The following is a 17,248-nucleotide window of genomic DNA, read 5'->3' as shown; positions in this document are numbered from 1 at the left end:
AATAAACTTGATTAACTGATTGATTTCTTATTGCAGTAGACTTCACATTTATTCTTCCAAATAGCATTTCAATGTGATTTCACAAATAGAATAAGAGTCTCATTTCAGAGTCTTCATTTTCAATGTAAGATTATCTGGTTCAGACTTTGAGTCTTTTATTATTAACTGCCGTAGAGATAATAAAATACAGTCCAGACCTGTTTAAATTACTGTGAAATAGCCTTTTAATTTAGAGCGCGGAGGAAGCATCATATCAGATGTCAACATTAGTGTTAGCGGCTAATGGTTTGTTGGAGGAATGAGGTCAATGGTTAATTAGATGCTTCAACATCTCTGTTGTCAAGAACATGACTGCTATTTAGAAGGATACATTTATGGTTATATTTAGTTGGTTTTGTTTTGTTTTCTTGTATGGAGTGGCTTTTATTCATTGTCCATGTAATTGCTTTGATAGGCTTCGTCCCCCCACCACAACGACCTTGAACAGAACAAAACTGGTATAAAAACTAAATAGGTAGAGGAGATGGAAGAACATTGGCATTATTTGTAAGTATTATCCAACCACAGGGAAATGTTTGACTAGTGCAATTAATAAACTAAGCAAAAATATACATTTGTTTTTCCTCTTACTTTACATAGAAATGTCCTTTAGAAAATAGATCATTTGGGTAATTATTGGTTAAATGTCAGTAATCTTGTATATTATTCAGATAATCTGGATTGCAATAAGTATGCATTAAATGAAAGAAATCAAAATATTAAAACTGCGGTTTTATATATAATGTGGTGGGAAAGAAAACAAAGCAGACCAATGTGGTGCGAAAATAAAATTGATCAGCTTGAGGTTTGATTCTGGCTGCAGAGTAATAGTTTGAGAGGAAGACGAATTGTCCCTGAATGCTGTGCGCTAAGGGGTAAACATCTCCAGGGGATGTTTGATGTCTATTCAGCTTGCTTTGAATCCTACCTCATCTCATTGTTTCCTCATGAAGCTCTCAAAATTACATCATTTTTTTTTTTATTTTTTATGTGAATCAGTATTATTGCATTACACCCACCAATAGCCTTGGTGCATTTTTCCTGTTCTGCTTATCTTGATCATGACTTCTATTTTTCTTAGAGCAATTGTGCCAATCCCACAGAGGATGTGTCCTTTTTTTCACAACTGCATTGTTTGATACTTTCCAACACTAGGGCATTTTTCATAATGCTGTGTCAATTCTCAGGCAAAAGAAGTTTTAATCTCTTTGTGACTATGGCCCTTTTGAACTACTATTTCACAGCAAGCCTTTTCGGTCTGTTGCATCTCATGCCACCTCGTTCCCTCCCTGGTGAAAAAGGCATTTGAAACGCAAAGTGATTTTAAATGCCTTTCTTTGTTCCCATTGACAAGATCTGAGTAGAAAATCTAACCTTTCTTTCTTGTCCTCTTATTTTTGTTCCTTGCTGCTTCTCTGCCCTTAGTTAATTCACACCATCAGCGTAGTGGATAGAGATGAACCACAAGCTGGACATCGTTTTTTCTTCACACTACCATCAGAGGCTGCCAGCAGTCGTCACTTCACCTTGTGGGATGTCAAAGGTAAGATGGACAATATCGTCTCACTTATTTTTTAAAAACTACAACTGTCATCATAATGAGGTGTCAAACCTTTAATAGTAAAAAATATTCTTTGAGGAAGTTAGGGGCATATTTGGTGTGAGCGGAGCCATTCAAAATGTGTACATTGTCAGTCAAACTAAAAGAGAGAAATGTTCTGGATCTGGGTGGATGTCATAAAAAAGTAAGACCTCCAAATTTGTCCAAAAGTAATGGAAATGTTAAAATTGGATTACAACCTTGATACATCATTCAAATAAACACCAAAAGGTAACCCTTAACATATTTCTAAAACTCGTCATTATTTCTACGATAAAAGGAAAAACAGCGCAGGATGTGGGATTTGCAACAGAGTCAAATTTGATGCAATTTGCAAGGCTTTTTTGGGTTGGTTTGGGGGAATTAAGAATAATCTTTTTGTCCAGGTTGATTTGAAAGGAGAGCTATTATTTCTGAGAAGAGCAATTATCAAGGATGTGCTGATAAGAAAATTTGGACTGATGCAACATCCAATATCAATACTTCTGCTATGGCGATATCTACCAAGTTCTTCCAATGTCATATGTATATTTTACACTGTGTATTTTCCAATGCATTCCACACTGTGCATTCCACATCACATCCATTGCTTTTTTGCTCCAGTTAAACACCCCGAGCCATATTTCTGTCACTGTCACATGACCAAACAGATACTACATAGTCAACTCGCTCTTCCCCTGAAACACATACACAAAGGGCAATAAGATGGAAATAAACAGTGGTTGTTTATAACGGCCCAGTTTTACTCATCAGACTGATACAGATATGTTACAAATTATTAGAAATGTTTTAAGATGTGGCCTATTGTCCTTTATAATTTTTTTTTTAAATCACGATATGGTCATCCTAGCCAATCTGATACTATTAAGCAGATTCCATCATCATTAGAAGCTAACATCTCATCAGTTGCAGTATTTTCACAGTGCTTGCAAATCATTCCTATTGTCTATCAATTTATAACTTTCTTTTCTTTGCCAACTACCAAAATTCCTGCCGGAAATTGTCACTCTATACTTAAAGGCTGACTCTATCATACAACCAGATAACTATTTCCTGTCTTACTTTAAAATAAAAGTCTTGAACATAAATACAAGATCCAGGTGAAAGCACTGACTTTATAGCTGTAGCTCATAATAATAGCTGGGATTAACACAGAAACTAGATAGCGCTTTGGGAGATGGACGTTACTTTCATGACAAATATCATTGGTAATTACTATTTATTTGATTCTTTTTTACTTTTTATGAAGTGATATTACTGGATAAATTAAACTTTAGTATACTTGGACAACAAAATAAAAAAAATGGTCTTATGGCATAAAGCTGAGCACTGCTTGAGTACATATTTTTTTAAATACAAGAGATTTATTTTAGAAACAATTTTTTTAAGCAGATTATGTTTTTTCAGTTGCCATGGCAATTGTATTACAGTTAGCATTGACGTGTTCCTAGAAAAAGGGATAAAAAATTCAGTGTGCACCCTGGCAATAAGTTTGCTTTGTCAGGAAAATTACTTTTTTCATACTTGTCAGTGTTTTTGCATGCACGCTTGCAGAGCCTTCATTTAGGGATGTGTATCTAAGTAAATGTGACATCTGGGTAAATCAAGATTGATCTGACACCAGGAAAATGTCAGGGGAGCATTCCAAGCCAGGGAAATGTCACTGTGTCAAGGCAGAAGGGTCTCCTGCTGAACCATCCATGTGCATTTGAATGGAAAGGTGCATAACTCATGCCTCTATTCAGGACATGTGCACATATTCTACTGGTTATGCATATGCTATTTGGATGAGCAATGAATAAGTAAAAAAGTATTTTTCTTTTTGACTCCCTAAACTCTCTTTTTTTTGTAAATAAGTACATGAAACACAATAAAGTAACCACCAAAATACACTTTTTAAAGTCAGTTTAATGCCTGTTTTAATTTGTTTTTGAGGTTAGAGTGCATGTAAATAACTAGATAAGAGTAGAGTAATCATAACATATAAACTATTCCATTTGTACATACCACCAAATACATTTGCATACAAAAACGAACATTCATATACATGCTATCTGTGATGAAACCAGCCAGCAGTATTGTGTAAACATATAAAGTGGTTAAGGCAAACAAAGCACCACACATACTTTAAATCCGCCTACCTCTCTTTTTTTCCACTCTAGTGTCTTTTTTCATGGACACATTTGTCAAACTGTCACTTTCAATCTGTCACTTCGTCTCTTGCTCTTCATGCCCTCACATTGCGTTCTGTCTCCAGGCCTTGACAGACAATGATGACAAGGCATTTTTCCCATGTTGCTAAACTCTTTGAAGTCTTGCTGCCAGTCCGTAGAGGAAACCCCTAATCTCACCGTATAAAGTTTTCTGCTATATGATGCACTGCCAGCCATTTCTTTCTAGATATGTGTGAACATCATGTGTCATGCTTGGATAAAAATATTATGAAATCTAATGATACAAGGTTAAAAAAGTTTTAGTGATAAAGCTTTGTAAAGTGATTTGGTAGTTTTGTGGATTAGTTATTTTTGTTCAGTTGAAATTTATCATTAATTTCAACTGATAAAGAAACTTTATATTTTAAAAGTGGTTATAGAAAGGTCGCTTTCAATATATTCACTTGTCTTATTTTTAAGTTAGAGATCTATAAAACATAATGTTGTGTGAAAGTCAAAAGGACAAACCTCTGAACATAAATTGATATAAAATTTGCTCTGCATGTGCCAGAGAAGTTCCTGGGTGACAAGAAACACTGATAAATGTTCTGGGAGACGGATTACTTTCTATCCTCTAAACGAATCTTTCCGTGACTCACCATGACTCTTTCTTTCAAAGCCTCATTTTTTATATTGTGTTGGATTTATCTAAGGATCATGCAGAGTCCTCATATACACACACCTGTAAAGTTTAATTGCAAACAGTAGTGGTCACTTTCAATTTCTATTCTGCTTTTTATTTAGCTAATGTATTCATGATCTGGTACCCTCCTCAGTTTTTGGCAGCCTTGATGAAGCCTTGAAATGTTTTTTTAAAAAATGGTATTGGCTTTGTCTTAGAAAAACAAACAAGCAAAAAAAAAAATACTTTTTATGAAATCACTTTTTAGGTTGATAAAATTATGCAGGAAGTAAGAACTCTTTTATGTATTTTATTTTTCCCTACATATATGATTTGATACAATTTCAAAAGCCAATCTTCCAAATGGAAAAGGAAAAAGAACATGCCATTTAATTAAGGCAGGTATATAGGTCGTTGTCAAATATCAGATTACTATTGTGAAATTCCTATGCTAAACTTATCCAAACTTATATTCAGTGAAATAATAAAGTTTATCTTGCAATCATGCACATTGAGGAGAAAGGCTAGGAAAATTTAAAAACAAAATTTCCCCCAAGTGTCACTCTTAGACAGTCTAAATTCTCTAAAAGTGAATTTAGACTGTAGATATGTGTAGGCATCTTACACCTATCTACATGTCAACCAGCACCACACAATATCATGGAAATATTTAACTGATCTAGGTCTGGATTGGGATTTTTTATTTCTTTTAGATTGGTTAAAGTGATAGAAATGTGCTGTAAGATGATTTAGAAATTATTCAAAAAGTTTTTCTTATTACAATCACTGCTGCACATATGTAAGTACTGTGTGTCTATTTGCTAAACACTATTAAGCTATCATCTATATTCAAAAGTTTTAAGTTTACAACAGAAAAGAAAATGACTCACTGGGATGAGCATGAGAGGTTCTTCTAACATACAGTGACTCATGTGTAATTCTCTGCTTTATCTTATCTGTCTGACCTCGACACACCCCTGACTAAATCGCATCCCACATCAAGACAACACAGCTGGCATCCGTACCCAGAAGTCAAGCTTTAACCGCCATGAACAGAATGTGTACTTCCTGCCCATTCTTGTTGTTGACAGCGGACCTCCCTCCCTCAGCTCAACGGGCACCCTGACCATCCATGTTTGTGGCTGCGACACAGGTGAGAGCCACTGCGGGGGTAGCACCATTACTAACATTAACATCACTGTCACCCTTGGCAGCAGCAGTGGTGCAATGAAAAGGTCAACGTGTCATTGTTTTGCTTAGCAAACATTTCTTCTGAGTCTATATTTATGGAAAGCAAAACAACACATCAATAAAATCTGCCAACAAATGGCCTCTTACACAGGTTTCAAATCTGTAAATATGGACATGGTGAAAGGAATGTTTTTGCTTTTGAAAAGTTAGTGGCTGTCCATTTAATTGACTTAACACCAGTGTCAAATATGTTCCAGCAAATGCTTATTTTTTCTCTTTCTCTCTAAATGCAGAGGGAGCCATCCAGACCTGCAATGCAACAGCCTATGTAATGAGTGCAGCTCTTAGCCCTGGGGCGCTTATAGCACTACTGGTCTGCATGCTCATACTAATAGGTAAGCAGATAAATGTCCTCATGGATAATTACTAAATTTAAATTAGTCTGAGAGATATATAAATAAAGAGATCCTTATAAAAGTATTGTGTTTTGAATTCATTAGTTTTGCCTTTTTTGGGGTAACACCAGAGGTCAACTTCAGTTGACCCAACAGAAATTATAACTGAAGCCCAGGATGTTCTGTTGAAAAGTCTGAGGTTTAAAGTCTTTTTCTCAAAAATCATGTGGCCAAGTGCATTTTAATGAGTTGATTATTTTTAAAAGGTATCCATATTTTACCAGTATATTAGCGCAGGCACTGGCAGAAATACTGAGATTCATGACATCAAAATACAATACACTTTTGATCTTACCATCATGTTCATGTCAGACATTTTGTATCTGCTTTTTTATGACAAAGAGGCTTTTGTTTAACGGGGGAGTGCAAATTCTACCTGGTTTTATGATTGATATGAAGCCACTTTGATCCATGGAACACAGGCAGAAATAGAATGGATGAAAGTGAAGTGCAGGAAGGTTAGAGAGCAAAAACAGGCAAAGTGCTGCCTCAGCACTTGTGTCCCTCTGCATGGGAAGCTTTAAATAGTCAAATCTCTCCAGACAAGTTTAGATTTTTATATATAGACCAGTATGGTAATATACATGCTTACACTCTCAAATACCAAAGCTGGCTGATATTGAAATATTTCAAAAATTTATGAGTTAGCCTCTTACTGGCCCCCACATCTACTGTAAGTCTTTGCATTGCACTCTTTACTGACAGCAAGAAGCAACAATAATGTCAGAGTGTTCTGTCTCTGCTTTGTGACTCTACAAAGTTTATACAGTGCAGAAAGTGAATGATGGATGACGTGACATGATGTTTCTTTAACTATGACTTACATTGTTCTCTTTTCATTTAAGAGCTTTTCTAATGAATGCTATTAAAAGTGTATCCATTAATAAAACAGTGAACTTGAAAAGCAGAGCGTCACTTATTCATTACGGTTTTAAAGCCTCAACAAATCTGTTATCTGCAAATCTGAAGCAACCTTATGGGCATAAAAACTCTCTCCAATGAGTCATGGTTTTAGTGTTGTGCAAAACATGGAGCTCATCATCAGCATAAGGTGAAAACTAATACTTCACCCTAGGAAAGAGCAAGACTTTGTGAAAGAACAGATGATTTTTATGCTGTACTTGGTAACAAAACATGTACACTATGGGTGCATTAAGATGTACACAATCTCCAAAGATTTCATGTGCAAATGATTGCATGTTGAAAAGTGGTGCAGATTGCACAGAATGATGTATTATAACATGAATCTATCTCATATAATACTGTAAAGGAAGTTTCAGAGATGAAGGAGGGGGGACGGGACATTTTTCTTGCGCATGGGACATTTCTTTTGTATTTGTTTTATTTTATTTTTTTATCGCCCCGCAAGGGGTCTTTTTGTGGGCTCTAGTGTCCCTTTTTCAAAGTAGGCTGACAGGAAAGGGGGAAGGAGAGGGGGGAAGACATGCGGTAAACGTCGTCGGGTCCGGGAGTCGAACCCGCGACAGCCGCGTCGAGGCTACGTTGCCTCTGAATGTGGGTCACGCTAACCCCTCCGCCACCACGGCACGCCTAGAATTTGCTTTATTTTCAGTATTTCTTTGGCTCTGTAATGGTTTTCCGGTCTCTGGTGGCATTTAATTTGTTAAATCTAATCGTGGTATTTGTTTTGTTTTGGCTTAAGTGCATAAACATTGTCTGCAGTCTGGCTGTATTCATTTGTCCCACACAGACATCCTTTGTCTGCACAATTTGTGGAATATGCAGCAGACTATATACACACTATTCTGCAGAGTATCAAGATATAGCAGTGTGCTGCCATAAAGTAATGGTACACTGGAATTATTTGGTAATCCTGTAGTTCATAATTGACATTGCTGAAGGCTATTTTTAAACATTTTTTTAGGATTTATATTTTACATTCTTTAAATATTCTAAATATTTGACAAGCATTGTCTTTTGTCATTGCATCTATGCCTTCTGATTGGCAAATGACCATGGACATTTGTTTGTGGCAGTTTACACCTGGTTTTCAAATGTGCTAGATATAGATGCATAAACAGCATCGGGCAATCTGGTTCAAGTTTAATAAATCACACCACAGGTGGTAATATTTGCTAATCCTCAGAGTATTTTGCGATTTCAGATGGTCAACATCTGTTTTACACATTCATGAAGGCAAACATGCTAGATTATTACGCCTGCATCATTTTGCTAATGCAAATCTACACGCAAACCTTTAGAAAATCAGGCAATATGTGTTTTGTTTTTATACTGAAATGTATCCATATTCATTCCTGTTACAAGAGTTAATAAATTTTCTGTCAACTTCTAGCCACCATGATAGTAGAAAATAGAAATACCTAACATAATACTTTTTTTTCTTATCAAAGCATTGAACAACTTGTTTAGCTGACTATCTAACAGTAGCCTAATCTTATTATCTCAAAAATAACCTCCAACACTTTTCTAGTTACTTAGTTACTGTACCTCATGTGTCAAACTGCAAACTGCTTGAGCATGCAGCCCTCATCAAAACCCTCTTAACAGCAATGCAATCTATTTATTTTATGGTCTATTATTGTTTTCACATTGTTTTTTTTCTTGCACACATGCATGCATGGTCTCTTGCTGTGCACACAATGACTAATCAACTGGCCAACACTCTCTTACTCTGGAGGCTGGACTACCTCTATTGCATCAATTGCAGGATGATGAGAAAAATGAAAACAAATTTCTGCCTAATTACCGTACAAACAAACAGTCCCTCCATCAGCTCTTATATAGGCCTGATGTGATGAATCCATTTCATTGCGTCGCAGCATCTGCTTGCATCCATTCCAATTACCTCCCATCTGCTTGTGATGAACTCCCGCGTGAGGGCAACCAGCGCAGCCCAAGGGGAAATTAACTGTCTTGTCAGGAACACTTATCACAACATCTGTACACATGGGTATCAGCTTTGTATGTATAGGAGACGGCTAAACACAGGTACATGAGCTTCCAGCAAGAGTAAATTCTGTACATGGTGTTTATTGACATTTTCAAAGGTGTGCTAATTGTCAAGGTAAATAGGCTTGCAGAGTTTCACCATCCAGGCATCTGCACACCTAAAAGTGAGTGACAGGTCTGACAGGTTTTTGTCTTTTTTTTAGACTGTCCCATATCACCACAGATTCTTTAACAAAATTTATAAATCTGATACAAGAAAAGAGCTCAGACTGGGGCATTTTTCTCTCTCTTTCACTTCTCTCAATAGGGTGGATTTCTGTCTTAGTGCTTGTTTAGTATGCATGGAAGTATGCACTGCAAAATACAAAAAAAAAGAAAACTGATTTTTTTTAGGCCTCACGGCAATTAATTTGCTCCATTCATTGAAGAGAAGAATAAGACAATGATAACAAATGCTGCTTCCCCAATGATGCCCAGCAAAACAATGTGAGTGGAGAACAACGTTATCAGTCATAGATTCCATATAAAATCCATTGTAGATCATAAAGAGCGTCTTACTCTGGCAAGAGATTTACAGTTGCAAAGGGATATATTTTAGTCTTACTTTCAGGACACATGCAATAAATTCAGACAGTTACAGATAATAGAGAAAGGACACAATGGAAATTATTTTAAAGCTTTTTTTGTATTATTTGCCCTTTGTTAAGAGGAGAATAGTTCAATCAGAGACCATTTTAAAAGAAACCATCTGCCCATAGGGTGCTTTCTATGCATACAAAATGTAGTTAACTGTGTTATGTGTGATTTACATGTACACACTTCATGAAGGACCAATGACAATACCTAGTGTGGCAATAAAAGAATGTAGTCATATTTTGACTGTTGTGACAGGCAAACCAACAACCCCCACTATAACAGAAAATCCTCTTTTTTAAATTTCTGATAGCTTGTTGATTTTGGCACGCTGTTAACTGTTCTTAAAGATTCATGGGGTCTACTTTTAACTAAATCTAAATAACTCTCTGCTTGTGTTTTTTTTTTTTAAGCAGCTTCTCTCTGTGCCAGTTTAATTTAGGAAAAGTTACACATTGCATTGGTGGTTTTGTGGTGTCACAGCAAATAGCTGACTCTTAGCTATAAAATAAGCTGACAGACTAAGATGTCTAATTTTCTAAATTATATTTTAGAACTAGAAAACACTCTTAAGTAACAATGAATATTTGTTTGGATCTATATAAGCTGCCGAAGATTATTGTGATATGTCTGCACAAATTACAAATTCATAAACAATATCAAAAACTGATATGGATTACAAGTTAATTTACTTTTATTTTTCCTACTTGAATTGAACTCTGAATTGTATCAAGTCTAAAATTCTGCAATAGTTTTGTAGTAGCTCTCAATTTTCTTTCAGTTTGACAATTATTTGTGAAACCGCAACAAAACTGTGATCTATTTGTAAACAGTTCATGTAATTGACTTATTGCCTATGATAAATATTGTTTTAAATTACAGTGAAATATGTAAAATAATGTTAAAGATATGTTACTCAAAATGACCATTGCATCATTTCAATAATTTACTTGACAGCATGTCAATGGTGCTAAGTGAAAGGGGTTTAGAGTTTTATTTTTACTACCAAGCTATCTAAAGTCAACTATCTATTAGCGATCATTGTTGTAAATTCAAATGGGGTTTCTCCTTTTTTTATTTACCCTAATCAAAATCAAATCAAATCAAATTTTATTTGTATAGCACATTTCAGCAGCAAGGCATTTCAAAGTGCTTTACATCATATCAAACACAGAAACACAATGCAACATAGAATCAACAATCAAAACTCGACATTAAGTCAGGTTCCCTCAATAATGGGTATGTATAATTTTTAGTGGCACTCAAATCATAAGATATTAATTGGATAGTTTTTATTTGAATGCATTTGTCACCATTTGTTCATCAGTGCTGTTTAAGAGCAATCTCCATTTAACATACTATGTCGATATGTTTCAATAAAGACAGTGTAGGACCCATTTGAAGCTTATTGTGCTTAGTAATTTCTATAAAAAAGGACTGAATGAAGCAATTGTAAATGCATTTACTCGATAACATAGCTCTTAGTCAACCAATTTAGAGCACAGCACTGTTTTTTTCTTGTTAAGCATCTTTTTGTCTCTTTTTCTTCTGTATCTTCCTGCTTAATGTTGGTTTTGAAGGAAGCATGGCAGATTATTTACATTTGCAAGTGTGCTCCTGGAATGTTTGTCTGCTTTACATGGATTTGTGGGACATCGCTGAACTAAAACCAGACTTGACTTCTAAAGTGGTGGTGCTTTTTCGACACCAGTAGATATGAGAGACACTTATAGGTTTGTATATTTTTAGTACTGTTTAATATTCTGAAAGTACTGGGCTGTAAAATATTACAGGCATATTTCAAACTGTATAATGCAGAGGAGAATAAAAACACACAACCTCCTGATATATCTGACTGTGCTAGTAACACTGATGTTGTCCACCCACAATACTATTTTATAGGGTAAGAGTGAGTTTTTTTCAACTTAAAACTAAAAATGAGATGAAATATATATATATATATATATATATATATATATATATATATATATATATATATATATATATTTCAACATTTTTTAATTTGTTTATTTTATTAATTTGTTTGTGTTTGCTTATCGTTGTTTTGTGGTCAGATAACATGTTGGGAGAAGACATTTAAGGTCAGAGAATCAGTCAGTGTTGTTTTGTTGAATGAAAATAAAGATAATCTGAATTTGAAGTCAATTAGTAGTAAGAAAAAGAAAAGGCAAAAAAAAAAACATAACTGTAGAGATCCATAGTGAAAACCACTGCAATCTAAGATAAACACAAATGCCCATGTAATGTTTCCTAAAGACCATCATGATGAGCCAAACATTTCTGAAATATTCTTTGTACTGCCAAGACCAAATAGAATACCAGAAACAGATGAACATGTTGGTGGGATTGTGCTGGTCTAGTTTTCCTTCGTCTCTTCAGAACCTGCAGGATTTCCTGTGATTTATGGAACCATGAATTCTGTTCTCTGTCCAGACTTTGGTTTTACACCTTACCTTTGCAGGATTAAAGATCCAAAGCAAATATCCTCTATTGTGGCTGAATTAAAGTAGTTTTTCTCTACTGTACCACATGACTCAGTGGTAGAACAGTTGCATCATACTCAGAGGCTACTGTCCTCAACACAACTGTCTCAATTCCTGGCCCTGGCCCATTTGCTGCATGTCTTCCTCTTCTCACTCTGCTCTTCTTGTTGTGTAATAAATGACAGTATTGCCACAAATTTGCCTTATAAAAAGCTGTTCTTCAAAATGGCTTGGGTCAAAATATCTCAGTTCATTGAAAAATATCACAAGAACTTGATAGAAGTTGTTACCACCAAGCGATGTTCAATCAGTATATGGTGTTAGGGGCAATTTAATTATAAATTAATTATGTAATTATAAATTAAATGATCATCAAACCACATTTTGTATTTATCTTTGTCAGATATTAAGTTATGTTTGATATTTATCATGGTTTAACTGACAAAAAAGCCAAGAAATAAGGAATTTGTGTGAGGACAAATACTTTTTCAAGGCACTGTAAGTGTAGATATCTAATCAAAAAATTTATTTTTTATGCATCAATCAAAATAATCAGAAAATAAAGTTCTTTATCTTCAGCAACAGACATTAAGCCTTAGTTCTCTTTTGAAGCTTTTTTGTGTCCTAATCCATCTTTTTCTTTTGCTCGAACGTATGTCTCTGACATATTGTCTCTTTTGCTGAATGCTTACATTTCCAAGTTTAAAACCCAAGCATCTTGATTTTATTAGACTTGAATGAGTATTGATGTGGTATCGGGCACCATTAGGGCTTTTTGTAGCTGATTTTTTGTAAGGCTATCAAAGATGTGAAAAATCAATGCTCATGTATTTGAAATGGAAAACTTGATCATACATTACGTTCAGGTAGAATAAATCAAAGTTATAGAAAGAATAGGTACAAACTTTAAATAGTTTCAAAACTATCATCCAAGGAGAAAATTTGATAAACACATTTTGTCATATTTTTTGCATCACAAGTTGTTATCATTGGAGTTTACATTTTTGAGAAAATGATGAGTACTTATATTCTAATGTTTTAGCTTTTTAAACTAACACGGATTCATATTTTACAGAGCATATCACTGTCAATATCTTGTACATTAAGCTTTTAAAATGAGTTCAGCGTAACCCTGCATCATTTTTTTATGTTTTTCTACTATTGAAAGTATTTTAAAGATTTTATATCTGTAAATATATAATTTCAAAGCTTTAATAAAGCAGTATCTTCTTTTGCTTTCTACCATCTTCAGTTCTTGTCTTGCTGATCCTCACCCTTAAACGCCACAGGAAAGGCCAAAGGATGGCAGAGGACGAGGAGGACATGAGAGATAACGTCATCAAATACAATGACGAAGGCGGAGGGGAGCAGGACACTCAGGCATATGACATGAGCGCACTGAGAAACCTCTATGACTTCCCAGAGGCCAAAAGCTGTGACTCTGGACCGGACATCCGCTCGTTGCCTCAGTGGATACAGGCAAACAGAGTGGGAGGTGGGGTGGACGGAGCTATGGCAGCAGCAACAGACTTCTCCCTTTTCAAAGGCTACATACGAAAGAAGGTGGAGCAGGCTGATGCTGATTTGTCAGTGCCACCATATGACTCATTCCAGACATACGCCTTTGAGGGCACCAGTTCACCTGCGCTTTCACTCAGTTCAATCCACACACTGTCCACCACATCTGAGCTGGATTTCTCCTACCTCAGCGACTGGGGGCCACGCTTTAGGCAACTGGCAGGCTACTACGCTCCAGGAAAGACTGAGGAGGAAGCATCCTAGCACAGTTTCTTATCTACAGAGAGACAGTTAAACACTCCTTTTCCCTCGTTTTTTCTGTCTCCTCACCCTCCTGGCACTCTACTAAAATCATCAGAGCTAACCTTGTGTGCTCATTTCAGTCAGAGTGCAACCTCTTCATCTCACTTTGGAAATTCTCAAATGTAGACTTTGAGCTCTGAGACGACATTGATTTTAAACTTTTGTTGTGATTTTTCTTGAAATATTTTTAGGCTAAAAAAAATGGAGGCATAAAAAGTGCTATTTAGTCATTTTTTTTTGTTTGTTTGTAAAGGGATTATTTTCTGCAGCCAACATGCTTCTCTTTAGTTAAAGCTTCTATATGACACTGAGAGTGACGAGAATCATTATTACTTGGGTAAAACTTAGTAATATGGAAGTGCACTGTTTGAATGACATATTTAAAAAAAGGAATATTCGTATATTTATTTATTTTTATTTATTTATTTATTCATACGATGGTAACTCTTAGTGTTGAATACAAATTATTGGAGAATGATTTCACTAAAGGAGAAGAAAGAGCAGCAGTGCCAGATCATTACACAAAACACAAGTACCGAAGTAATAAGTGGGCCATCTAAAAATTACACACTGGAAAAATGTTTTATTTTCTTTGATAAGTTTTGTACAATAACCCACTGAAGAGAAATACAAAACAGAAAGAATGCAGTCTGGATCTTTCAGCCTGGAAAAAAAAACAAAAAAAAACAAACATATTTTTTTGTGGTTTATTAAAAGATAAATTTTGAAGGTGAGAAAGTGAGGACAATTGTGTGTTAACAGTGTCTTTTTCCTACTTTCTCTGCAGCCATTTGTGGGGCAACAAGGCACAAACTGCTGCAGGGTTTCACAAAAAAATAAAAACAAATGACTGTTTTATGAAGCTGGTTGGTGGTCAACTTTGTGACAAAAACAGCCAGAAGTTATTTCATATTTTTTGTGTGAGTGTGTAAAATATGTTGATTCCATTTTATAATCAAAGTGTTTTATTTTATTTTATTAATTGTTGGGTTGTTTTCATTGGGCTTGGGGAGGTTGTGGTAACACATGATCAGATTGGATCACATCAACCTTTTATCCCAAGTTATTCCATGTTTACCTTAAATTGCAAATGTATGGAAAAATTATAAAAAAGAAAAAGACCAATAAATATTTAACTTTTTTGTAAACCAAAATGTGTGCAGTGGTGTATTGACTGTAAATTGCTCATTAAATGAGACGCCAGTGATAAAGTGAATAGAGCCCCCGTGTTAACAGTTGTTGTGTGTGAATTGTTTTCTGAAGACATTTCCTGAATTATGAATATTTGCAGAGCTTGTTTTTATTTACACCGGGGATAGATAGAAAGAGTAGTTTTAGGTTGAAACAAACACACCATATGAGAGGATCCAGCCAAACAAAGAATTTCTACTCAGCGCATCTCCCTCATGACTGTCTTCTGCCAAACCACTGTAATTGTCAAAGTCACTAGAGAATGCCAAAGCATACAAAGTTAATTTCATCTGATTTTAAAATGGCCTGTAAGACAGTAAATGGGATTCATGTTCACCTGATAATACTCTTCTTCAAGTAAACTGTTTTGTTGGAAAAAAAACAGCAGAACATTTATCCTTTAATTTTTTCTAAGAGAAACATCTTCATTTAACATTGTTGCAGTTGAATTGTTATTATTCTTGTTTATTATTCTAACTTAATAGCAATTCATAAAACAATATACTTTCTACGTTTTAAAGAAGTACATTTTAGCAACCATTTTACTACAGAGTATGTATTTGTACTACTGAATTATTTCCCCATTTATGTGAAGTTATAATTAGAAACTTGATGTATGTATGATTTTATTTGGATTTATTGAGACAGAAAACAAAAAAATTGCATAGTTTGAAGTGAAATTAATACAATTCATATTTGTTTTAATCACACATTAACAGTCACTTTGGATTAATCGTGAGATTAGTTTAAATTCTGCCATTCATTATGAATTGCACTTTAGGCCTGGATTTTGTCTTTCTAACTCCTGAATATAAAATTTTGCTGTGAATATACCATTTCATTATAACTTTGAATATATGTTTAATAATATTCCTATGGAAAAGCTCCAGTAATATCTTTGGCAACCTCTAACAAGTTTTCTTTCAGAATGACCCCATTAATCCCTCCTGCAGTCCTAAGAGACTTGGTCCATTGAATCCTCCAAGCTGTTTACCCTGTGCGCAGTCCCAGTGGGTGGCACTGACCCCACGTGTGCTTTTTCAATGCCTTTTTTGTTTTGTGTGTGTGGTTTTGGGAAGTGACACTTTGACTGGACACCTCATCAAATCGTCAGTTTGAAGTACTTAGAAATCTAAATTCTTCTATTTACATTATAAAGGACTAAATAGATGCATATATCATGTTGTCCGATCATGACATCTGCTGTGCTCCTTCTGATCATCACTCTAAGACTGCAGGAGGGTTAAAGCTCCATCCAGTCTCCCACCCCATCAACTGTTACCATCTTCCTTGTTCTAGCTGAAGAAAAGTAAGCCTACAAGATGATGGTGCCAGTAGTATGTTTTACAATTTCAGGGTGGAAAATTACTTGTTTGTCACAAAATTGCCTTTTGCATGTTGAACATCCAATTTTGTCACATCTGACAAAAGTTTTTATATTTGTGCCATATTTTTTATGTCTATTTCAGGATATGTAAGGTTGATATGAACAATGTTGAAGTTATTTTAACAATATTAACTTGCTTTAAAGTTCTCAGCAATTTTACATCTGACATATTTGCTGGCTTCTTAAATATTAATCTTTCTGTTTGTTCAGTGACATGAGGGCTTCACAGAACAGTTGAATTTATACAAAATTTAAAACAGACACATGTAGCCTCATTTTACAAATTAGAAGACTTCCGAAGGCATTTGCAATGGATTTTATTTAGGGGCATCAGACTAGCAAAGTGTAATTGGAAATACAATTATTCATAATTGTATTTCTTTTCACATAATCATCCTTTCTTTTCACAGTCATACATTACATTTAATCTGTTATGTAAGATCCTAATAAAATACTTAAATTAATTTGATGAAATGTGAAAGATTAAAAAAAACATAGCGTCTTTTGCAAGCTATGTGACTGATTTAGTGAGTTGTGACAAATCTAACCTGCAAATAAATGATTCGTTGGGCTAGATGTAAGTGTACTTTTTACTGTATTTGATTTTGAGTTTTGGAGAAAAAAAAAACATTCACATTTCTAAGTAAAGAAAGAACAGCTG

At 34.9% G+C, this 17,248-nt stretch overlaps 1 protein-coding gene across 2 annotated transcripts in view; it reads left to right on the top strand.

Annotated features, from left to right (window-relative positions):
• The window catches only part of cdh22 (cadherin 22), a 160,610-nt gene extending 145,385 nt beyond the window's left edge, over positions 1-15,225 (top strand). For both annotated transcript variants that reach the window (XM_032550378.1, XM_032550377.1), the window contains 4 exons: positions 1,465-1,582; positions 5,478-5,627; positions 5,959-6,060; positions 13,441-15,225. In XM_032550378.1, coding sequence (XP_032406269.1) covers positions 1,465-1,582; positions 5,478-5,627; positions 5,959-6,060; positions 13,441-13,970 — 900 coding nt within the window. In that variant the 3' untranslated portion in view covers positions 13,971-15,225. The remainder of the gene's footprint in view (positions 1-1,464; positions 1,583-5,477; positions 5,628-5,958; positions 6,061-13,440) is intronic.
• The last annotated feature ends 2,023 nt before the right edge of the window (positions 15,226-17,248 follow it).

The sequence above is a fragment of the Xiphophorus hellerii genome, chromosome 20 (assembly GCF_003331165.1).
Source record: "Xiphophorus hellerii strain 12219 chromosome 20, Xiphophorus_hellerii-4.1, whole genome shotgun sequence".
NCBI classification, from domain to species: Eukaryota; Metazoa; Chordata; class Actinopteri; order Cyprinodontiformes; family Poeciliidae; genus Xiphophorus; species Xiphophorus hellerii.
Note: the sequence above shows the minus strand (reverse complement) of the source record. Positions and strands in the feature narration are given on the sequence as shown.